Genomic DNA, 23,772 nt, shown 5'->3' with positions numbered 1-23,772 from the left:
CTGTTCACACAGAAGAACCACCACAGTTACTTGAGATTTTTTTTTCTCACCTTTCAGTAACTAATTCATGTCTTTATAGATTAGTGTTCCTGTCCTGTAAATGTACCTTGAAAGACCAAGTTTGTTTGTTTCCTTTGGTTTTCTTGTATTTGTGTAGTCTGATGAATAAAAAGTAATGTCAAAATACTGATTTGACTTTGACTTGACTCCTCATGTTCTTTTTGGTCAGTTTTCAGTTGAGATCCAAGGTCATATCTATTAAAGTTGACGGGATTTTTTTTCAATCAAATGAAGGATTTGGCTCTTCCTAAGTTTTTATCAAAGCTTGGTTATGATTAGTACTTTTACTCAGAAAAGTTGAGATATGCTAAATCTTAGGTATCTGACACAGAATATTATTGGTTTTTTTTCTGGAGAACCTGCACTTACTGTTAGGATAAACCATTCTTGGGAGACTGACAAAAAGTTAGAAAACCCTGCTCCGTCCAGGAATTACATTCAGGAGTGCTTCTGAGGAAACGACAGTTCCTTGAACGATGTGCTATGCGCAGCTTTTGGTGCTTTGTAAAGAGTACCTGGGAGCTCAGGCAGACAACTGTAGATGTCGAACTTGCTCAGAAGAATCGGTGCTGCTGTTAGACGTGGTGCCTCAGTTGTGGTCTATTTAGTCGTGTTATAGCTCTGTATGGAAGTGTCAGGGTAGCAGCGATTGATCGTGGTGTATCTTCCTCTGGAAGTGCCAGATTTGGATGGACTCCTTTATGCTGTATCGTTTTCTCTTCAACATGGCAAACCAGCGAGGGAGAAAATGCGAATGGACAGCCCTAATTACTCTGCTTTTGACTTAGGAGCCTAATCCTATAAACATATTCTTTGATTCTCAACAAGTCCGTAGTAACTGAGAAAAGAGTGGCCTAGCTTTGCTATCTCTGTACTTGGTTTTCAGAATTCTTCTAATAAAAAGAAGGAATGGTCTTCTGCATCTTCTGCTCTGAATGATGCTATAGTTTCCACTGCTTCTAGATCAGCTTTAGGTGAAGTATGTGATTCACATAACATGCTCTATAAAAATAAATCTCATGTCTTTCAAGCCTTTATAGTGGTGAGAAGAAAAATAGGTGCTTTCAGCTGATATTAGAAAAATAAACGTTTTCACAGTCTGTTAATGTACAATTAAAGAAGGATGCTCTATGGCGTTTCCGGTAACTTTGGGAATTTTTACTACAGCATTCCTTGTAGTAAAAGTTATTCAGAAAGTACATATAAACATGAAAAAGAGAATCTGTTTCTTTTGGCCCTCCAGAATTATCCAGTTTACTCACCCTCAAAAAGCTAAATGAGTAACTCAGAACTCGATTGAAGAAGTTATGGTATGCTAATTCAGTTATGACACTTTGAATTTCTTTCTTCGTGTTTTAGAGTGAAGTATGCCTCTTTTGGTTCATAAAAATCAGTACTATAGCTGTGCAGCAAACGTCACTTCTAGTAAAGGATAGGGCAGAAGCTGTAAGACTCAGAAGGAAATGAATCCCAAGGAAGTTCTTGCCTCCTACACTTGCATGTGGCAAGGAGCTATTGGTGATGGTAGATAGGAAAGTAAATTTGAGAACCCTCTGATTTAAAATGTCAACGGTATCTGAAATTTTTGACGTGTTCAGAAGGGTAATATCACTTCATTCTAGGAATCAGTCACTACATACGCTTAAAGATGTGCCAAATCCTCATCGAGCTTGAGAGGTGATAAGTAATTTTATTGAAAGATTGGCAGTAGTCTTATTCTTCCAAGAAGACACTGCTTTTGGGAATCTTCAATACTGGAGAAGGTATTTTCTGATTAAAAGTTAAATGATTTCCTGCTGAAGCAATATTGTTAACATTATACAAGGGACGTAAAATCCAAATTGTAAATTCCGCTTATATGCGGGTATATAGGTATCCCTGCCTGGTACGTGGAAGCTTTGTAATGTAATTGTGATTTATTTTTTTTTTAAAGCTATAGTCAATGATTTTTTAACAACTCAAGTTAAAATTGTTGATAATGGTATTTTGGCTTGAAAATAAAAGTTACGAGTAATTTTTTTTTCCTGTAAGAAAACAGATTAAAAGGATGGAGCATTTCCTGGAGAAATAGATGATATTTTCTTTTTACAAAGCTCTGCCCAAAACAGTCACCAAACCCAGGTGCTCAGAACTGATGAGGTCATTGCAAAGTTTCTGGATGTTTTAGATGTGATTTCATTTAGCTTCTGCATCTGAAAAGGTCACGTTACTTTGTATTTGATGGTTTAGAACTTTTTTGTGGGGTTTTATTTTATTTCAAAATTAGAAACAGTCCTAGTTTACACTGAAATTCTTACAAGCTTTGGGTTTCTTCTTAGTACTTTTACAGTGGAAATGAGATTATCAGAAGCACTTTGTATCGCCCTAGTTCACTGGCTTTTGTGTGTACTGCTTATTGTTGATAACTTCTTTTCTGAGTAATTTTTTATACTAGTGATTCCTTGGACCAAATTTTTCTGTTGCTCTTGTTGTTTCAATGGTAAAGAAAAATACTGTCTTCACAAGTTATTTATATGCATAGAGGGGGAATAAAACTTTGCAGTTTAGCAATCTGTAAATAGCACCGCTGTGAGTAGTATGACACTACAAAAATATTTCTCAGTCCTGTCTAGCTTTAGGTTACGTAATAGTAAAATTATTAAAGGAGCAGTGGAACAAATATTAGCCAGACACAAAATCTCAGATGTGGAAAAGTAATACCTAGGTTTGTGTTTAAAAAAAAAAAAAATAGTAGTAGATTGCAAATGCTCCTGAATGGGGAGTTACGTACTATTTTTAATTTGAAAAGTACCTTTGAAACTATCTGCTGTTACCCTGTGCAATGTCTAAGTATGTAAGAAAAATAAAGGCAGGTGAATGTCTTGAACTGTGGAATTGTTTATGGGAAAGAATAGACAGACATTCGTCCTTCTCTACAGGAGTTTACACTGGTTTTTGAGATGAAGCGAGCAGCATTATGGTCAAAGAGGCAGTCTGCAGAAAAGTAATCTGTGTGTTGCTCTTTCAGGTTTGAGTATGAGCACAGTTAAAGAAGAGTCTGACACAGTGACAATAGAAACCGTGAACTCTGTGACGTTGACTCAGGACACTGAAGGGAACCTCATACTTCACTGCCCTCAAAATGGTATAGAATTGTATTGCATAGTATTTTTTTCTTATTTTTTCATTGATCCAACCCTCATACTTCCCTGCCCTCAAATTGTGTGAGCTACTTGGATTCTACTTACTGTGCTGCAATTTGTTCTGCTTCAATTTAAAGAAGGGTAAGGTGTCAAATTATGTGTAAATCGCAAAATTATGTATGTATGTATGTGCCCAACAAGGATATAGCTGTTCTAATTTATTTCAGTGGAAATAGGTTCTTAGAACCAAGCACGTACCCAGATTTCTGTAGGCTTAAGGATGTAGTGGACTGTGGAGGGAATTACAAAGAAAATATCACAGAAAATGTGTGTTGATGAAACCGTGTGAACTGTTGTGGCCATAACTCAAACCAAGTTTGGGCACCAAACCAACCTATCACGTTTGCTTCTATCTTAATTGTTTCAGTCCACTTTGTTAACAGAACTCGGTCCAGAGCTTCACTTTGTTAACAGAAAGTATCTTGCCTATGTTTTTGTTGTTAGAAACTGATGAAGTAGATTCTGAAGACAGCACTGAACCTCCACACAAGAGGCTTTGCTTATCAGAGGATGATCAAAGCCTTGATGATTCCACTCCCTGCATTTCTGTTGTTGCAGTTCCAAGTAAGTTTTTTAAACTTACATACTCTTGTGGAAAATTTAAACCTTGGCTGGTTTTACAGCAATTGTTACCTATACAGTACTGGCAAAATAAACCTGCCTTACAGATGGAGGACTGCAGGCACAGGTGCATTGAATAAATTGAGGGATAAATGAATGATCAACAAACTAGATGTTCTCCTCCTGCAAAGGATGATTAGGTTTTTTTTTGGTTTTTTTTTTAGTAAAAACTCCTTAGAAGTAAAGGCATTATCATGTTGAAGTTGGAAAACTGGGGGAAAAGAATGCAGCTGAAAAACTTGAAGATTGTCCTTTAGTAATTGGAAAATACAGAAAATAAAGCTGGAAAGGAAGCATTAATACAGTACCAAAATGTTTGCACCAAATCGAACTCTCTTATTTGTATGTTTCACATTAAGTCTTGTTATAGTCAAGTGTTAAACTGAAGGTTTCAAAACTCAGATTTTAAGAAGAGGAACAGTTGATAATTATCTTGATGATTTTACTGTGTCCACAAATAAATCCTGAATAAGGCCTCTTTAAAATCTTCAATGCAAAAGTAGCGATTTATAAAACCTATATAGCGTGCATTAAAAAAATGTTACAGGAGTAAGGTATACACTAACTTATCCATTCTGAAGTTTCAGAAAATGATCAGAGCTTTGAGGTGACCATGACTGCCACTACTGAGGTAGCTGAAGATGAGATTAATGAAGGAACTGTTACTCAGATTCAGGTACAGTAAAACTTCAAAATTTACGTATTTGATGCACGTTTTTATTTAAATTTAGATGAAAGGAGAAACAAATAGCAGAAAGGGCTTATTAGATTAATAATATTATTTTTAGTGTGAAACTGAGGTATTTGAGCATGGATCTGTTTGTAAATGTTGTTTTATAAAAATGCGATTGAATAATTTTATATATGAAAGAGGCCATTTGTAGTGTAACTTAACTCCCCAAAGAGCAGTACAGTCAACAGTAATAGATGTAACCCTCCACTGGTAATTACTTGCTGTGTGGTGATCTGCATAGCAGATGAGTTTATCTGTTACTTCTGTGTTTCTTTCATTATAAATTAGGCTTTATAACAGGCCTAAATATGGTTGGTCTTGTCCTAACAGCTACACACAGTACTTCTTGTGTGTGTACCGTGTTTAAAAGTGGAGGTGCTGGACATGGTCCTCTTTGCACCAGAGCCAGTGACACTCTTCCTATTCCCTATACATTAAACAGGATGAAGAATGTTATCTAATTAATTCTCACAACATCTATATGTTAAGATACTAAATCTTACTCATGTTTCAAGAAGGGTGAATATACTTTTAATGCCATATCTAAAAGGTGGCACTTTCTGAGCAGTCAGCAAGGTAACTGGATGTGCTGGTTTCATTTTCTTTCAAGTTATGCCTCCATGTTAAATGCAAGGTGATAGAAAGAACTGAAGATCTTACCAGATTATTTCATATTGGTCTTTTCAAGATTCTTCAGAATGAACAGCTGGATGAGATCTCCCCAATGGGCAATGAGGAAGTGTCAGCTGTTAGTCAAGCCTGGTTCACAACCAAAGAGGATAAGGATTCTCTAACAAATAAAGGTAGGATATTTCAAATGCAGTTCTCCTAAGCTGTAAAAAGGTAAGCTCTTCCAGACGTCTCAGAACCTTTTTGCAGGTTGCATAAAGTAATCTCTGGTCTGGCTTTTTCAGTGAAGATATTTGAGAAGACTGATTGTCAAAAAGCTGAGACATCTAATGCATTAAGTCTTCATCATCCCTCTTAGACTTTATGTGCCTCAAGAAAGTTGGACCTCCAGATACACTTGGAGAGGAAGAGGGGCCATGCTTGCGGAGGTGACAGTGATTCTTGTGGCCATGGTAGAGAACTGCTGTAGATAATATGTGTCGGCACAGATGGGGCAGACTGTTGTGTTTCCTCCATTTGCATTTCTACCTGGCTGGGAGATGGGAAGCTGCAGTCAGAGGGGAAGAAACACCTGGAAAAAAAATTAATCTGTGCTCAGGTTAATACATCTTCCTCCAAATAGGGCTTATTAGTCTGGCTACTGTGTCGTGATTCATATTAAACAGTTTCTGTAATGGAGTTGCTTTAGAATAAGAGAGATTATGCAGACCAGGATCTACTGAAATAATCACTCCTCCTTAAACTGCCACCCCATTGGCATTCCTCCCTTTAAAAATGTGTCTACGCAATCATGTAGCAGTTGCTGAACTTTAGAGCTTTTTTCCCCTCCTCTCCTCTGGGGAAAGTGCCTTTCTAAATTTAGAGAAACAACTTAGTGGCAAATGAAGATGTTATCTCTCCAGTTTCCTCAGTCTCTTTACTATTTTTTTTACCCTGACTTTACCTCTTTTTAGGGGAAAAAAAAATTTACATCTTTTTCAATCAGTGCAAAGCAACTCTCTTCTTTATTATCAAACTTTAGGGGGGGAAAAAAGTAATGTTTTTCTCTCATGATCAGAGAAGCAAACAATCTCTTACCCAGTGAGTTGTACTCCAGAGACCCGAGTGTACTGCTGAGTCAGTGAAGAAATGTGGGTGAGGCACGGAGAACCTGGGTGTTGGATCAGGAAAGTTCTAAGGAAGGGAGCTGAGCGACTCGGTCGATGACTGTTTCAGTCACTGATCCCAAGTGTGCTCTTAACATTTGCTTCTAACAGCCAGTAATTTCTCCTCTTTTTGTCTATCCTTCTTATTTATTAGATTTATAGGCCTTCAAAATATTCAGTGTTCAGTCCAAGGACTGGGGCAGAACCTTTTTTGAAGTCTCTATGTGCTGTGACAGAGATCAGCTGTAAAAGAATCCCACTGTGCGTCTCCTTTAACAGTAGCCAGGAGTTTGAGATGTGTTGCCTGAGCTTATCATTTTATAGCAGGCTCCACCTGATAATGCTTTCTTTCAAGACCTGTGGGCAGGTTATAGTAATCTTGGCACTGAGTATGCAAACATGAGAAGTCCAGAATATAATTCCTTTCCTAAAATAGTTGGGTATTAAAGGTTATTCTACGTAAAGAGTAGGAGTGTCCATTTAAGTCGATTCAGATGCTTGGAGAGAGGTGTGAATCACAGCTGCAGTAGTAGGTAAATGTTCTCTCTCTAGCTTTGGAAGAAGACTGATGCCATCAGGCACAAGGGGAGAGTTTTTCTCTCATTAGTATCAATGGAATTAATAGTAATGCCTATACTTTTCATTATAATTGGATTTAAGTAAACAGTCTCTTTGGTGTGTTCTGCCTTTCAGCTCTGGTAATTAGCAGGCTGAGAAGGAAGTACCCTGATTTTCCTAAGCAGAGATGGGCAGGTAGCCAGCACACACCAGTAGGTAAACTGGGTCACCAGCATAATCTTAATTATAAGTGATCGTTAATATTAAGTATGGTATGAACATGAGGGGAAAAAAGAAGAATATGTATATAAATTCAGAGTACGAATGTTGTGATGTTTTATTGATAGACCTCAGGCTTGAAATTTTCTCTCTGAATAAAGCTTCTTGGTTTTGCTTTTAAAGCGTAGCTGGCATTGTAGTTACTAAGGGCTAGACAGAGAGGAAACATAATGTTTGTTTCTACTGGTTTGACATTTTATTTGGGAAATAAAACACTCAGCGTGAGTCTTTATCTTTACTGTGACCACTGGGTGTTATTCCCAATGCAAAAAAAAAGAGAGAGATAGGGACCAGCTTGTCAGAGCTGACTAGGTAGAGCATTTATGTCTGTGAAAAGCCCTCACAGTAGGTAGCACTACTCACATGTTGGGAAGTGATAAGGCATATAAGAGAACCCCACGTTGTTGGCAATTCGTCAATTAATATTCTGCGTCACGTTTTAAATCTCAGCTTCTGGAATCATTTGAGTGCATGGAAATTTCATCTGTCAGTTTAAAGACAGAAATTTTTTAGTTGGGGCTGAAGAAAACGCCTGAAAATGTGACTTGACAGCACGTAGAGGCATGCATGTTCTGTTTTTGAAAAAAAAAAATGATGTTTTTGAGGAGGAGTCCTGCTCATTATTTAAACATTAGTTGACATTTACTAAGGATTGTTTATCAGTTCTGAAATAACATCTGTTTAAAATTAATTCTAGTTACTTTGAGTAGCTAAAATTACTACTTTCTTTCCTTTGTTTATTGCAATACTGAGGGTCATGTTTTTCTGATATTTTTGTTGTTGTTTTGCTGACTTTCACTTCAATAATTAGTTTGTCATTTGTGTTTTCAGGCCATAAGTGGAAGCAAGGGATGTGGTCAAAGGAAGAAATTGACATTTTGATGAGTAACATTGAGCGTTATTTAAAGGTACGTGTTAGAGTAGGTTATCTGCTAGTTGACATGGTGATGCAGCCCCTGCTAGAAACCAGCTTTCTCTAGTACTTCCCAGAATGTGCAAGAAGTGATTCTGATCAGTTCATAGTCAAAATGGTCATTACCCATTTGAAATACGTAAGATGATTTTATCCATACACAGGATTTATGACTACTGAATGTAACATTGCTTTTAATTTGTGTACTGAACATGTTCAAGTGGCTTAATCTCTTTCTCTGAATACACATCACTCATGAAATCTTTGGTGAAGACAGGGAAAAAATTGCACTAGGAGTAGAGCTAATTTTGCTTACAAAGCATTCAGTATAATTTCCAGACTTCTTTGATGCCGTATCTGTATTTGTTTACTACTCTAACAGGATGCCTGTATTGGCTTTCTTCCCCTTAATATATTGTTGTCAGAGTTCAGTGTAAAAATAGGCACGCAGTTAACACGCTGACAGTGATAATTGCCTGTAAGTCATATTTGTGGTAGGCTTACAGCTGAGAATGTTTGAGCTGAGCGCTTACAGCTGAGAATGTATAACCTGGATATGACAGGTTCACTAGCCTTCATTTGTGAATGAAAAAAAAAGCCCTGAATTTAGTCTTCATTGGTATAAAAATCCTCAGTATTACTTGTAGAAAGTGTGCCTGCCCACACGCGTGTATTAGAATTCATGCCATAAAATTGTTCATGGATATTATTAGTTTAAATCTAGAGAAGCTAGCTAAATAACTTTTTTTGAGTTACTAAAAATTAATTTGATTCATTGTTTTCCAGTTTATCTGCTTTCTCATAGTGCTTCAAATAATTGCAATGCAGTGATTTTTAGTTTAAGCTGAAGTTAAACTGAAGCTTTCTTCTTATACTTAAGTCCAGTGTTTTTGTATCAAATTTGCTTTTGGTTTCCATCAGAACAAGAAGAGTAGTTTAATTGAAAAAAATTGCTTTCAGATAAAGAGTATCTAAAATTATGTAATAAATTGATATAGCACTTTTTTACAACCTTCCAGATTATAACTCTAGGATAATTCCACCATAGTATATTTTCCATTATGTTCTAAATGATGCTTCAATTTTTGATCTTAAATATACATTGGACAGAGTTTTGAAAATGTAGATGAAAGTTAAAACTTCTGTGTCTATGTGGATTCCAGTGTGAAGAAAAAAAAAAAACAAACCAAAAACTAGTGTTCAGGGGTTTCTACTTGAGGTAGCTAATTCATAAATGCACAGTTTAACTTCTGGACTGTACAATTTGAGATACATAGAAAGTTGCATAACAGTATACTCGGCTTCAGTTCTTAAGTGTTCTACTTCTTGATTTTTAGGGGACTTTATCTAAGGTGTTTTGTTTGTGGTTTTGTTTTGTTTTGTTTTTTTTTTAAATGCTTTCTTCTAGGCCCGTGGAATAAAAGATGCCACTGAAATTATATTTGAAATGTCAAAAGATGAAAGAAAAGATTTCTACAGAACAATAGCTTGGGGTCTGAATCGGCCTCTCTTTGCTGTCTATAGAAGAGTTCTGCGCATGTATGATGACAGAAACCATGTTGGAAAGTATGAAAACCTCTAATGCTGCATGGTTTTATTGGTATGAGTAGGGTCATGTGTTTAATGTTTGACATTTTAGATGTGAAACAGGAGATTCTAGTCAAACAGACCTAGCTCTTCCTGATCATAAGTCACTTCCGCTGAATTCTGGTAGATCAGCCTTGACAGTAGTTGTGCTAAATTGATGGTGTCCACAACTTTAAAAAAAAAACGAAACAAATCAAAATGATGGTGCGGACAGGATTCTGATATGACTAGAAGACTTTGACACAAGCACTGCTTGTGTCTCAGCACTGCTGAGATGTACTTTCTTTCTAGAACGGTGACTTTGAGCTAATTGATCTTCATCCCTGGGCCCTTAGTTTGCCCATCTGTAGAGCAGCGGATGTGGCACCATCCAGAAGTGCTGAAAAGGATGTTAGATTTTAGTTTTTAAAGGCAGTTGAAAATCAAAAATACCATCTCAATGATAATTTCCTTTTTTTTAATGGAAAGTCAGTCTTATGGTGTTTGTGAACTGAGACAGGAAGCAAAAAATAGCTGTTTGTTTGCTGTTTATGTAATACACAAAATTCTAATTCTGTTCTTAGTAGTAAGATCGCCAAGAATGAGGAATTTTAGTGGCAAATGAGAGAGACGAGATAACCTTAGAAATGTACTAATGTGGAAAATGGCATTTGTTCTTCCCATTCTTTCAAAGTGTTCAGTCAGATTGTTTCTTACAGCTGAAATTCCTTAATCTCTTGTTTTAATTGTATGTGTACTGTGTGGTTAGTAAAACAAAAACATCTGTGCTATATGCTTTCTGATTAAAATAATACATTTTTATTTACCTCTTACTTAGGTATACTCCTGAGGAAATTGAAAAGCTTAAAGAGTAAGTCTTTCTATTAACAACATCACGGTACTTTGTTTATATTTAGTATCTTGAGTAGTTTTTATGGATTTTGTTATAGGAAATCACTGTAAGTTTGACTGCTCTGACTCTATCAGAAAATAGCGGTCACTAAATTAATCTGAAGAGAAATGAAACTACTTTTTGTTAAATTTTTTTTTAATGTGTATTCAGGACATAAGCAATATGCAACAAAATTCTAAAGCAAGCCTTCTGTTGAAACTAGTAATGTTTCAGATTTTTATAAGCACGGTCAACATTTGCAGTTATGTTTGTGAAAAAGAGAAATTCCCTTTCTTTAGGAAACCTGAGCAAAGGTTATTTCTAAAGAAAGTAGCAGGTCAAGGGTAGGATCTCCTCTATGAAGTGTTAGAGAGATACGTGAATTGTCAGTAAGGCTCTTTGGTTTTGATTATGAACCTGATATATCAAGGAGGAGGGGCTACAGACTTTATCTCCTCTTGCAGCTTTCCAAGCTTGAGCAATTTGAAGAAACCATATTGGCTGAAGGAAGGGAGTGGATTTTGTTGTGTTGATGGATATGTTTGGATCAATTTAGCTGGTTTGTGTCATTCACAAGGTGCTTGTGATTCCAGATATGTCGAAAGTAGTCATGGCTCAACATGTTAAGCAACCTGTTGTCATGTGTAGGAAGAAAATAAGAGTAAAAATTATGAACATGATTGTGCAGTGGTTTGCCTCATTTAAATTGTAGGACGCCTGGATTTTCATCGAGCATTATTTAGATTTCTCAAGTGATCTCTATACAACCTGAAAATCTTGGACAAACTTGTATAGAATGGATGTTGGTTCTTTATCTAAACATTCATATTGTATTTAACACTGTAATTAACCCTCACAGCATTCCTGCAAGACAGTTAGATATTAAGTATTTTATAAGTGAGTATCCTGTAGTTTAGCTGGCCCAAAAGGCTTGTAGAAACACACAGGAAAACTAGCAGTGATAACAGAAAATATGTTAATGCTGGAGTATCAAAGTGACTCCCTGTTCTGTCTTTAAGCCTGGTTTTGTTAGAGCATATTTGATATTCAATAATCTCTTAATGCTAATGTAGCGTTAAGATACAGCGCTAATGAGCATGTTTCTCTTTAGGTTAAGAACAAAGCATGGTAATGATTGGGCCACAATAGGAGCTGCACTGGGGAGAAGTGCTTCGTCTGTAAAAGATCGATGTAGGTTGATGAAGGATACCTGCAACACAGGTGAGGTAAATGGTGGTGCCAGTAATGGATATTCTAGTTAAAACTTTGCCTTTGTCGATGAAATTTTCAGAGATGTGTGATTCTGAACTGAGGAACTTACGATGTGAAATCTGGGGACATTTTTAGAATATATTTGGTATAGGTTTCTCCAGTTTCACTTCTTAAAGATCAGAACACACTGAGTTTGTTTTTGCAGTCCATTATCCATCATACATTTATGCCACTGGAGCAGATTTTATTGAGGTGGATTTAAGAGTACTTTTGTATGTGTATGTACGTGTTTAGTGTTTATAAACATGCACTGTATATTTGGTGCCAGTTAACAGACAGATGCACTTTAGGAGTAAAGTATTTTTTATTTTGTAATGTATATATTCAAATTGAAGGAAAATTTAGTTAAACCTCATGTAATTACTGTATAGTGAATTGTTGCATGGTTAATTTACTTCAACTAATACCATTCGGATAGCTTGGACCAATTTGCTTTGGGTCAGTATTTTGATTAAGTTCTGTGTGGCTTCATTTATCGATGAGAGGAAGAGAAGAGAAAGAAACCTGGCAAGCAAAACAATGGAATTACGCATTTGTTAATTAAGCATGGCTATAATATAAATTGTTACTAAGTAAGAACAGTTCTATCTTCTTCACGAGTCAATATCTACATCTGGAATAAGGTGTTAGGCACTGAAGATAAATGTCTGTTGACATATTACAGATCAGAACAGAGGGCATCTGCTCTTAGTTAAGTTGGAGGGCTTTTCTCTCTTTCAGGAAAGTGGACAGAGAAGGAGGAAAGAAGACTAGCAGAAGTAGTGCATGAACTAACTAGCACAGAACCAGGTGTCATTGTCACACAAGGTGTATCGTGGGCTGCCGTAGCAGAACGGGTCGGGACACGCTCTGAAAAGCAATGCCGCTCTAAATGGCTCAACTATCTCAACTGGAAACAAAGTGGGGGCACTGAGTGGACCAAGGAAGATGAGATAAATCTAATCTTGAGGTTTGTTATTTTAGTTACTTTTAACAGTTCATAATACATGACATTAGCAGGATTCCATTGGGGTCCCTTTTGCTAGTTTCTTAGACACTAAAAACTCTAGAACCCTCCAGAAATCACTGCTGTGTTTACAGTTCCCAGAGATTTATTATTGAACATACTTTTTGTTTTTTGTTTTTTTAGTGAATGTTAGTGTTCGTGAAAAGGTGTCAGATTGAAAACCCTGGGGATTGAAGTCTTCTTTATTCCACAGAAAAGGTACAGCACAGGCAGCGACCGTGCAAGCTTCCCACACGTTGCCCCACCAATGCGCTTTAACCCTTAACTGGAGGGTAGTTCAGTCTCCCTGCCCCTTCAGTCCTTGACCTCTCTGCTGAGATGACCAACAAGGGTCAAGTGTGGTGGTGGTTTCTGTGATGTGGACGTCTTGTCTACAAAGCACTAAACCGAGACTGCCAATTAATTTCATGTAGGCCACCAAACTGATTGGTTATCAGCATCTTTGACTACATTTGAACTGTCAGCCTTTGTAGTGGTAGTAACTTTGGAAGTTTTTTGATCTCTCCAGTCCTCCTCCCATTTTGAATGCCTTTAACTCAGGCTTTTTAGCCAGTGGATTTTTATGGGTTGATAGTTCTGGGTGGGAATAAAAAGCGAAGACAGAAATGGAATCTAAACATTATTTACAAGAGCAATATTCACTAATTTGCTGAAACTGTTTGACTTGAACTTAAAATGAGGAACCCGATTCCACATTTCAGAATGTGCTGGTTATCTGGTTATAATTCTTAATATTTCTGTAGAGGTGGTATCTGTTTTGATCTGTCCAGATATCCCTAACTCATCCTACAGGGTCCTTTGGTTGGTTTTGGTAGCTTTTTCCCTTTCTGTTTGTTTTTTTTTTTTTTGGAGGGTTTTTTTTGTTTTTGTTTTTGGGGTTTTTCTTTTTTTAGCTAGCAAGAGTATTCATTGCTGTTCCTTGCTTTGTGAAGAGAACTTTTCTTAACTTTCACAAAAATATTTTCTCTCTCACTGTTCACCTTTCTTTCATATGCTCCAGGTACAGATGAGCTAGTAGCAATTCAGATATATTTACAGTATTCAAACAGATTCTGGTAGAATTTAGTGTGTGCGTAACATCTGACAAAGATGAAGACAGCGAAAACTGTCTCTTACCTGGAGAGCCTGATGGGATTGATTTATGAGGAACTGTTTAATACTGTAGTTAACTTCATCTGCTTTGGCTAAGAAGCATCTGAGAGGAGGCAAAAATCTGTGTTAAGGATGGATGAGTGTTATTTCAGAGAAAACAGAAGTAAATATCATAACATGAAATTAATTAAGTGAAAGTTCAGAGTGAATTTCAGGAAATACTTCCTGCCTTGGAGATGTGTTTGGGGAATGTTTTTCCAAAGAGAAAAGATGCAAGTGCCATCATTTGGAATGCTTCACAATAATCTGATCAAACTCTTAATGTATATGTAAATAAGGAGAATAATCCTGCATGGCAAGGAGATGGACTGGATCATCTAACAGGTCTAGTCCATCTTCTGTTTATGATTCTGCTTGACCTCTGGCAGTGTGGAGCCTTGGAAGCCTGTGTCAATTCATGAGCTCTGATGGACTATTCACTAGCATGCCATTTTGCCGCTGTTACATGTGACAAGACCAGAGATGTGCAACACCCCTTCGAGTCTGGAGGTAGTTTCTAACAGGTAAATATTTTCTGTATCCTGCCAGGATAGCGGAACTTGAAGTTTCTGATGAAAATGACATCAATTGGGATTTACTAGCTGAAGGATGGAGTAGTGTCCGCTCACCACAGTGGCTTCGGAGTAAATGGTGGACCATTAAAAGGCAGATTGCAAACCACAAAGATGTTTCATTCCCTGGTAATGTACTGCTTGCACACTTCTCTTCTAAAAGCTCCTTTCACAAATGTCAAAGGAATAAGGCTGCATTTTGTTGTCTGCTTACAGCATTGCTGCCCAAAGAGCACATTGCTCCTTTGCTGGAAGTTACTGGCCTTTTGGATCTGCTGGCTGAATTGCTCCTACAAGCCATCCTAAAGTGTTTCAGTCAAAACAAGCCAAGCTGATGTGTACAACTAAACAGTAGATTTTGCCAACTCCCCTCGCTTTGGCTAAACTGAGAGCATGTGTATAAGCAGCTCAGCTGGCAGATCTCAGCTGATGATGATCTTTGGTGTGGAGGGCAGTGACCTCTTCAGGTGGAAGAGGATCTGCATCTGCAGCCTAACAGTATTCCTTCAGGTTAGATCTGTTCCCTTTAAAATGTTAAAATGTAATCTGTGTGAGGTGCTGAACCTTAGCTGTAGAAAGAAGGTAGATCTACTACTAGCTACGCAGTGAGGAGGAGGGAAGGAATCGGGAGTATAAAACTCCTCAAGTATGTCTCTCATAGCTCTCATTCTTGATCGGAGAAACCAGCACCTCAGCCAAAGGGTTTTTCAGTCTCTCTGACCTTTCATTCAGTCCTCTTTTTCTCTGTCTTGAGGAGAGGAAAAAAAAAAATCAGAGAGATTAGTCACATCATAAGGAAGGGTGTAATTTAATGGACGCTTTTTCTGTAGTCGTCACTGTATTTATAAATTAGTCATGCCTGGAGGCTGCAATTGAGAGGGTAGCCCTGTTATCTTTAATATGGTATAAATCATATGTTAATAGACAATTATTGCATCAAATAATTCATAATATAAATACATCACTGAATCAACAAGATCGACTCTCTTTCCCCAAACAAAATGCCATGCTGTCACGAGTGGGAGATGTTTAAGCAGTTCACTGTATTGAATGCTAGAAAAGCAGAGGCCTCAGCTTTTGTAACCTCATGTGTCAGCCACTCCCTCAGTGGAACCAAAGTGATCATAGGCAAGAAAGGTGGGCAGTTTTATTGTAGCAGTGGGCCACTTCGTGCACAGACAAAGAATTGCAGTAAAGCCACTGCGGGATTAATTCTCTCTTGCTCCCTATTTCCTGTGACACTTCTGTCAGCCTCTTGAACAAATCCGCTTCCACGTTTTGTAAGATTGGAGGATTTGTTTCTGATAACTGCATTACACAACTAGCGATACTGGCACTTGATCGTAGCTTGGGGGTATACTGTACATGTTTTTACAGAGATCCAAAATTTTATGAGCTTTTGCGTTTTTTCCCTCTCCGAGCATCCTAAAATGTCTAGGTTCCTTTAGAAAATGAAGTGCACTCCAGTAGTTGACTATAAATGTGTTTTATGTATGTGCTAAATTTCTAGTTGATATATCTCTATAAATTGTTTAGGTTCCAGATTCAGAAGGATTTTGATTACTTTTTTCATCTTGGATAAATCTCAAGTGCAGCATTTCAAATGTGCTTCTTCAACATGCTTCAGCATGATTATTCTTTCTCTCAGTGCTGATAAAGGGTCTTAAACAACTCCATGAGAACCAAAAAAACAATCCAGGGCACCAGCTTTTGGAGGACAAATCTGGAAGTGGATTATCAAACACTAATTCCAGTTCAGGAGTTCAGCACGTGCAGATTCGAGTGGCTCGCTTAGAGGAGAGCGCAAGCAACACACCAAGCCCTGTGGCAGCTTTGCAGATTCCAGTCCAGATTACGCATGTCTGTAAGTAGCTGAAATGAACAACTCTCTATCCTCTAACAAAACCTAAAGCTTTCTTATGTTATGATGATGAAGGAGTGGGCACATCTTAAAGAATTTTATTACTTCTGCTTTGGTCTTGCCGTAACTTCAGATTAAGGATTTCTGGATTCCATTTGCCCGTTTCTGACTTGGTTAGGAAAATGTAGATACTACTGTGACAATAATACCAAGAAGCTGCAATTGGAGCACCTGAACGTAGGGGTTGTAGGTGTGTTGTGGTTTAACCCCAGCCAGCAACCAAGCACCACACAGCCGCTCGCTCAGTCTTCTACTGCTAGGATCAGGGAGAGGATTGGAAAAGTGTAAGTGAGAAAACTCATGGGTTGGGATAAAGACGGTTTAACAGGTAAAGCAAAAGCCATGCGTGTAAGCAAAGCAAAGCAAGGAATTCATTCACTGCTTCCCATCAGCAGGCAGGTGTTCAGTCATCTCCAGTAAAGCAGGGCTCCATCACACGTAATGGTTACTTGGGAAGACAAACGCCGTAACTCTGAATGCCCCTCGCCCCCATCCTTCGTCTTCCTGCAGCTTTATATGCTGAGTGTGATGCCATATGGTGTGGAATGTCCCTTTGGTCAGTTGGGGTCAGCTGTCCCAGCTGTGTCCCCTCCCAACTTCTTCAGACCCCCAGCCCACTCGCTGGTGGGGTGGTGTGGGAGGCAGAAAAGGCCTTGACTCTGTAAGCACTGCTCAGCAGTAACTAAAACATCACTGCATTATCAACACAGCACAAATGCAAAACATAGCCTCATACTAGCCTCTATGGATAAAATTAAGTATCCCAGCCAAAACCAGCATGAGGTGTCTGTCTTTGTGCATGCACACAAGAGTTTGTCGTACAATGTGTTCCTTGAAGAGGCTTCAATGCACAGGCTTCTCAATGGCGATATAGAATGTGTGTTTATTCCTTAAATTTCTTCTGGTCGCTCTTGTCTAGAGCAATTGACATTATGTACAAGATCTCCTTTTGTATAATATATACACTGCTGTGCCTACGTTCTGATGAAGGACACTGAAGCTGGAAGGTATATAAAGTTTTTTCTAGTCCTGCTCTGTATTATGCAGTTATTTCTAAGCACAAACACTCTGGAAAGTATTAGTTGCTGAGTCACCCTGATGTTCAGCTGATGATCTGCTCTAACCCACTGTATTTGTTTTTTTTTAAGTTGGTGCTTCCCATTCTCTTAGGGATGAACTTTGCTTATTATCAAAAATTTATTACCAGGTCTACTTTGATGGTAGGGCTGTTTGGTTTTGTAACTAATCTTACTAAGTAACTCCAGTCACTCCAATCCAGCCACCTCATATGCAGCTTTTCATCTCCATTGTCTACTCTTTTGCAGTGTTTGTCATTTGTGAATTTTATTAGGAAGATGTAGAGCTTCAGTCTTGCCGATTACAAAACTAGGTAATTAGGCTAAGAACTGATTATTCAGACTATGACTAGATAGGTGTTTGGTAGACAGTTTTTTGTTTGTAATTTCATTATATTAGCCCATGTTAATCTACTTAAGTGCCATCTTCACTTTATTTGGTTTATTTCTTAATTAAAATGTCACACAACACCAAGCCAAGAACTTTTTTATCTGTAGTAACACATCAGTGGTCTCATACTTTGAACCAAGCCTGGTCAAAGCTACTGGGTTTTGATGAGCAGGCGAGATGTGCTCCTGTCCTGTAACCATTACTCTTTTCTGAATTGAATCCTGTAACGGTTATTTTGTGATGCCGCTTGCCCCTGTTTGCCTAACAAGCCTTGTCCCCCATTTTAGTCTGCTTTCCTGAAGAATTTCTGTTTGTGTAATCCAAGTGAGTTTTGTATTACATCTTTTCTCTCTGTTTCCCGGTCCCATGAGAGCTGAAGCTGTTAGCCACTTCCAGGTGCATTTGGTAGAAGCCTCAAGGTTTCAAAGGGGTAATCCCTGTAAGCTTTATGAACGTAACTGGCTAGGTAACAGAGAGGCCACGCTTTACAGCTGCCTGCTACTGGATACCAGGAAATCTGCACCAGGAAACCCTGAACATGCCACTATCGTAATAAAAGCTTTGAAAATCAGAACTTGTATCTTCTCAAGAGACCAAAATTAATCTACTTTGAAGCCAGAGTCTGAGATGGCCACGTTTCCAGTGCTCCGAGCACTGCTGTTGTCATGTAGGTCTTTTGCCTTTTCGATATTTCTGGAATTACTGGCTAACCCCAGGCAAAGTATTAATTTGCCTCCAGCTTCCTGGAACTTGTGAGTTTTTTAAGAATAAGTAAAAATCATAATTATGCTTATGACTAGGTTTTTTGAAGTCTTACAAAGTTTTGGGTATGAGCTGTTCAGATGTGGTGATCTTGAAGTGTCTGATACCTAAACTGTTTTCAGTGCTTTTCTTATTGACTTTTAGAATTAATGGAGGTAATTGCATAAATAATTACACACTTGTAAGAATACTTACAGCTTTTATAGACTGCAATCATAACACACAGGGTAGGCAAATATCTTGGGGAGCTTCTGATGTTTCATCCGTGGTGGACATAGTGTGGAGGGCAGAAAAGGTTAAAAATATATTTTTTTCCATGAGAAATATAGCAATATTAAATGTGACACGAGTTGAAAGCAAGTAATACATTATCCAATGGATATTGTTACACTAGAACCTCTTACAGATCTCATTACAAAAAGTAATTAGAGCACGTCACATAACTTTGTTTTTTGCTTTTATCCCTGTGCACTAAAACCATACTTTCTTTCTTTTGTTCTTTTGGGCTGTAGAATGCCCTCTTTAAATAGTATGGTATCTTGGGTACCAATTAGAGAACCTTGTCATTAGGATTGCAGCCAGTTTTCTTATTACTGGAATTAACAGTACCCTGCTATGTAGTAATTACAGTATGTTATACTCTCTGCAGGGCTGAAACATTTGGGTTTACATACTTTATTTTTCTTTTTTTTCTTCCTTTTGCAGCCTCAGCTGATTCCCCTGCTGCTACTGTTGACTCTGAGACAATAACACTAAACAGTGGAACACTACAGACTTTTGAGATTCTTCCAGTAAGTAACAGAGAACTGATATTTGTTACTGTGTTTTTTCTAAGCACAGCTACTTCTTAGATTAGGGATTTGTGAATTTCCCAGAAAAACAGTTCTCAAGTGGAAAGAGGAAGTTGAGATCTAAAACTTGAAAGTTCAAAGCAAAATGTATTTCTAAAGGTGTAATTAAAGGGCTGTGGAGTAAAAGGTGAATTACAGTTAAATGCTTTAAATCTGTCTTAATGTGTTAGTGCTATGAAGTTTTCCTGTATGTGTAGTTTTTTGGTTGAAATCTGACATAACAGAGCCAGAGGAAGCTGCCAGCAAGTAAAGATTTTCTCAGTTCCATTCTGCTGTAATTTATAGCACAATTTCTCTTTCATCTCAGTGTAAGACTGAGTTGAATTTTTTTTTCTTACCTACTGTTGTACAGCATAATACAGTCCTGCTTGACTCAGCCTGAACACTTGTCTTGGTAGCCTAAGGCTATCGATGAGTTTCTTTCTACTTCCTGAGTGTAGTACAGCAATCAACGCAGCAGAGATTGGATTTGTTTGTTTGTTTTCCAGGGGAGTTACAGGTTACATGTAAATAAGCATGCTCTGAGTGCTTGCTGTGTCCCAGGCAGGCAGTGCGTTTGGGTATTAAACTTGTGTTGTCTTTTGTAGTCTTTCCATCTCCAGCCAACTGGAACACCAGGGACGTACTTACTACAGACAAGCTCAAGCCAAGGCCTTCCTTTAACACTGACAACTAGTCCTACCATGACCCTGACAGCTGCTGCTGCTCCAGCCTCCCCAGAGCAGATCATAGTTCATGCCTTATCGGTATGTATTTTGAGCAGTGAAAGACTGGAGTTTGGGCAGTGGGAGGAGAGGAACATAATAATGCAGACCCCTATATGTACATGTTAAATTTGTAAAGCAGTTCTTAAGTTATAACAGTGTTACTTTGCTTACAATACTGAGAGCAAGAATTTAGTTTTCTGTACTGTTTTTAAAAAGCAACTTCAAGGTGGTTGAAAACATCTTAGTAAGCAACTTCATTCTTAATGTGGCTGAACATGATGTCTCCATCTAGTGGCTTGTCCTACCAGAACAAAACACTGGGTTTCCTGATGTTACTTTCACAAACCAAAGTTCACAGAACTTGTGTAGTAGTGACGGTATCACTTTTTATTAGAGAGAGGGAAGGGGAAGCAAACTTGAGACTGAATAACGGAAGTGCAAAATTCAGGAAAAAAAGCTCTGATCTTTGGAACCTACAGAGATCCTCACCTGAACAGTTGCTTCTGTTTCATAGTACATATTTACTTGTGAATTAGAGAACTATTGCCACCAAATTCAGTCTACGAATTCATTATTTAAGGCCAGTAAAGGTCAACAGATGATCTGGGCTGACGTACTATATACGTAAAACTCTAAATTACACTTACTAATGAGTTCTTTGAGTCCTTTTGCTTTTCTTTGCTGAAAGATTTGAAGATACTTGGAGGAAAGTCTCTGATGTTTTTTGTTTGTGTCTTTTTCCAAATACTGCTTACAGCCAGAGCACTTGTTAAATACAAGTGACAATGTCACAGTGCAGTGCCACACGCCAAGTGTCATAATCCGCACCGTTGCTACTGAAGATATCTCCTCCACTGTCACTCAGGCAGAACTTACTGTTGATTCAGACATTCAGTCGGCTCACCTAACCGATCCTCACGATACCCTAGAAACAAATACTTTCCCAGATCATATCCATCAGACCAAGCTGAGTGAGGAAGAGCAGTCAGCCTACAGTGAAGATGATGCCTCCAAATTCAGCAGCAGGAGTAGTAGTGAACTGATAGATGGAATTATTGTAAGAACTGTGGGGGAGATTTCAGATGCCGACCTGAAACAGGAAGAGGATTCTCACTCTGATTTACCCAGCGCTTATGTTACTGAGGTAAGTGAGTGCCTGATACTTGATATTTTCCCCATTGCTGCAAGGAGAATGATTTCATTGCGTCTTTGAGCTTTAGGTTAAGCTACTCGTATGAACATGCCAGTGATCGCATATATATCATAGTTCTAAGAGCATTTTGTTCAGATCCTCTATCCATGAGGTTATGGGTGTGAAAGTGATAGGATTTAACTTGGAACTAAGGTTTATATTTGACTTTGGAGCATTGAATACCTCACTAGCTGGGGTACTAGCTGAAGTAGTGCTTCACTACTCAGAGTACTTTTGTGTAATGACTGCGTAAAGCAGGAATATTAGAGGCACCAAACAGTTGCCGTCTCGTTACTATTTGATGTTGTTGCTTTAAACTAGGTTGTCAGTTGTCCAACTCACACATACATGCTGAGTAAGGGAGGTGAGGTAGAGTATTCAGCTTTTGCTCTATGAATCTAATAGCATATTTCTAGGTGCACCACAATTTCAGTTTATTAGGACTTCTCTTAAACATAGTACTCCAGTTAAGTATCTGTTAAATTGGAATTTGAAGCATTTACGCCATCTCTCTGGCCTCAGTTTTATTCAGCTCCGACACCTTAGATACAGAAATGAGTTTATCCAAACTATTTTCAGGCATTTGGATTGTTTTTATAAGTTCATCCATCTTTCCGTTGCTGGAACTATCAGAATGAGTAAGTCAAAGAAAACAGAGATACTAAAAAAAAAGGTAATTCTCTTCAGTGGGTAGAAAATACCTGTTTCTTGAGAAGCTTCATTAGGTTAGACAGTGGAAAGATGCGAGTTAGATTCAGATACCCCATCCTGTTCTCTAAAACACTGTACTCTACAGTTGCTGTAATTCTGCTTTATCAATTAGTCTTAAAATCCAGTGTTGATATGCTTGGACTTTGTTAGGCTGTGTCTCTGAAAAGTTAATAGACACTGCATATCCATTATGCTCTTACAAAGAGAAGGATCTTTGTACATCTTAAGTATTTGGATCCTGAACACATCTGAAGCTGGGGTTTATTCTTCCATTTTCTTCTTGCTTGTCTCGTGGTTAACATAGCTGTGATAAGATTCTCAACAGCTTAGGCAGCCCTTGAGCTTTCTACTCTCAGTTTAAAATTTCAGCTTCTCATGGTAGAATTAGTAAACCTTTCCTACAAATCTAGTTCCTAACTAAACTTTGTAGAAATCACTTTACAGCTAGCAGGATATAAAGAGGGGCTAAGCTTTTTTTTCTATACAGAAAAACAAACCCAGTTTGTAATTCTAATTTGCCTTACGCTGCTAGGCAGATTCAAGTTTGACATGTGTATTTAAATTCTGGGAAATAGTGAACAGTCTGTGAGTGATGATAAGTGAAAAGTTACTCTAGAAAAACATGACTAAATTTTGTTTTCTTTAAGTCAGTGTTACTTTTATGCACTTGCCAGTACTGTATTGTCACTGTGGGTGTGGGTAGTGGGAAGCAGGCAGTCATGCTACAGAGTTTTTATTATTTCTGGCTGGGAAAGGTGCCCATTTGCCACAATGGCATCTTTAGTTTTTCACGCCTCCTTTTCCCAGTTTCAGGCCTTGTGACATACTGCTTATCGTGGGCAGGTTCAGCTGTGCTCTCTGCAGAAAGCTGCTTTTGCAGCATGCCTTTGTCAGGCTTATTGTGCCTTGCATGAATTGCATGATGCGACCAAGTCTCATTCGCTGAGCTGCAGCACAGGTAGTCAACTCCTCTTCAGCAGCACCAGGGAAGGGGTTTTCAGGCAGTTGCCTTTGCAAAAACATTGTGAAACTATGTAAGGAAACAAGTTTTCCTAAAAAAACTAGGTGGGGGAACTTCAGGATTTTTTTAACAGAGCGCACTGTAATTTTTCCCAAACATTTCCCGTTCCCTCTGAAAACAGGGATAAATCCAAGTACCTTCCATTCTGCCAGCAACATTTGCTAGCATTCTGCATCAGTGATTCCTGAAGCTTGAATGAACCTTACGCATGGTACCCACAAAAACTGGAATCCAAATATCTCTGCTTATTCTAGCAGTACTATCTGGATGTCTTTTCAGTGCATTTGCAGAACACCCAGTCTGCCAGAGTGGGCTGTGACACTGAGTAAGCCAGATGTAGTACTGCCATTTCAGCGTTAGCACCGCCAGAGCCAGCAGCTATTATGGAACTGAAAGAGGGTCGAGGTATTGACAATTTGTACCTGGAAGGAATCAGTGTGTTGCCAATTTCTTGATATCATGAGGCTCAGCTAATAAAGTTTGTAGCCACCTTAAGTCAGCAAGTTACAGGGCAGGCAAGGCACAGCAATTAAAATGGGTCTTTTGAGCTGTGTGCCAGTATTTAAAATTCGACACAGAA

General features: G+C 38.2%; 1 protein-coding gene across 2 annotated transcripts in view; it reads left to right on the top strand.

Moving 5' to 3' along the window:
* The window catches only part of DMTF1 (cyclin D binding myb like transcription factor 1), a 30,409-nt gene that overhangs the window by 3,904 nt on the left and 2,733 nt on the right, over window positions 1-23,772 (top strand). For both annotated transcript variants that reach the window (XM_086745429.1, XM_086745420.1), the window contains 14 exons: window positions 3,068-3,184; window positions 3,687-3,806; window positions 4,445-4,539; window positions 5,285-5,399; window positions 8,040-8,116; window positions 9,530-9,687; window positions 10,526-10,558; window positions 11,691-11,800; window positions 12,572-12,800; window positions 14,538-14,689; window positions 16,209-16,424; window positions 19,416-19,501; window positions 20,149-20,307; window positions 21,026-21,412. In XM_086745429.1, coding sequence (XP_086601555.1) covers window positions 3,076-3,184; window positions 3,687-3,806; window positions 4,445-4,539; window positions 5,285-5,399; window positions 8,040-8,116; window positions 9,530-9,687; window positions 10,526-10,558; window positions 11,691-11,800; window positions 12,572-12,800; window positions 14,538-14,689; window positions 16,209-16,424; window positions 19,416-19,501; window positions 20,149-20,307; window positions 21,026-21,412 — 2,046 coding nt within the window. In that variant the 5' untranslated portion in view covers window positions 3,068-3,075. The remainder of the gene's footprint in view (window positions 1-3,067; window positions 3,185-3,686; window positions 3,807-4,444; window positions 4,540-5,284; window positions 5,400-8,039; window positions 8,117-9,529; window positions 9,688-10,525; window positions 10,559-11,690; window positions 11,801-12,571; window positions 12,801-14,537; window positions 14,690-16,208; window positions 16,425-19,415; window positions 19,502-20,148; window positions 20,308-21,025; window positions 21,413-23,772) is intronic.

This window comes from Chlamydotis macqueenii, chromosome 1 (assembly GCF_036417535.1).
Source record: "Chlamydotis macqueenii isolate bChlMac1 chromosome 1, bChlMac1.mat, whole genome shotgun sequence".
In the NCBI taxonomy this organism is placed as follows: domain Eukaryota; kingdom Metazoa; phylum Chordata; class Aves; order Otidiformes; family Otididae; genus Chlamydotis; species Chlamydotis macqueenii.
This window is presented reverse-complemented; position numbering and strand designations above follow the sequence as displayed.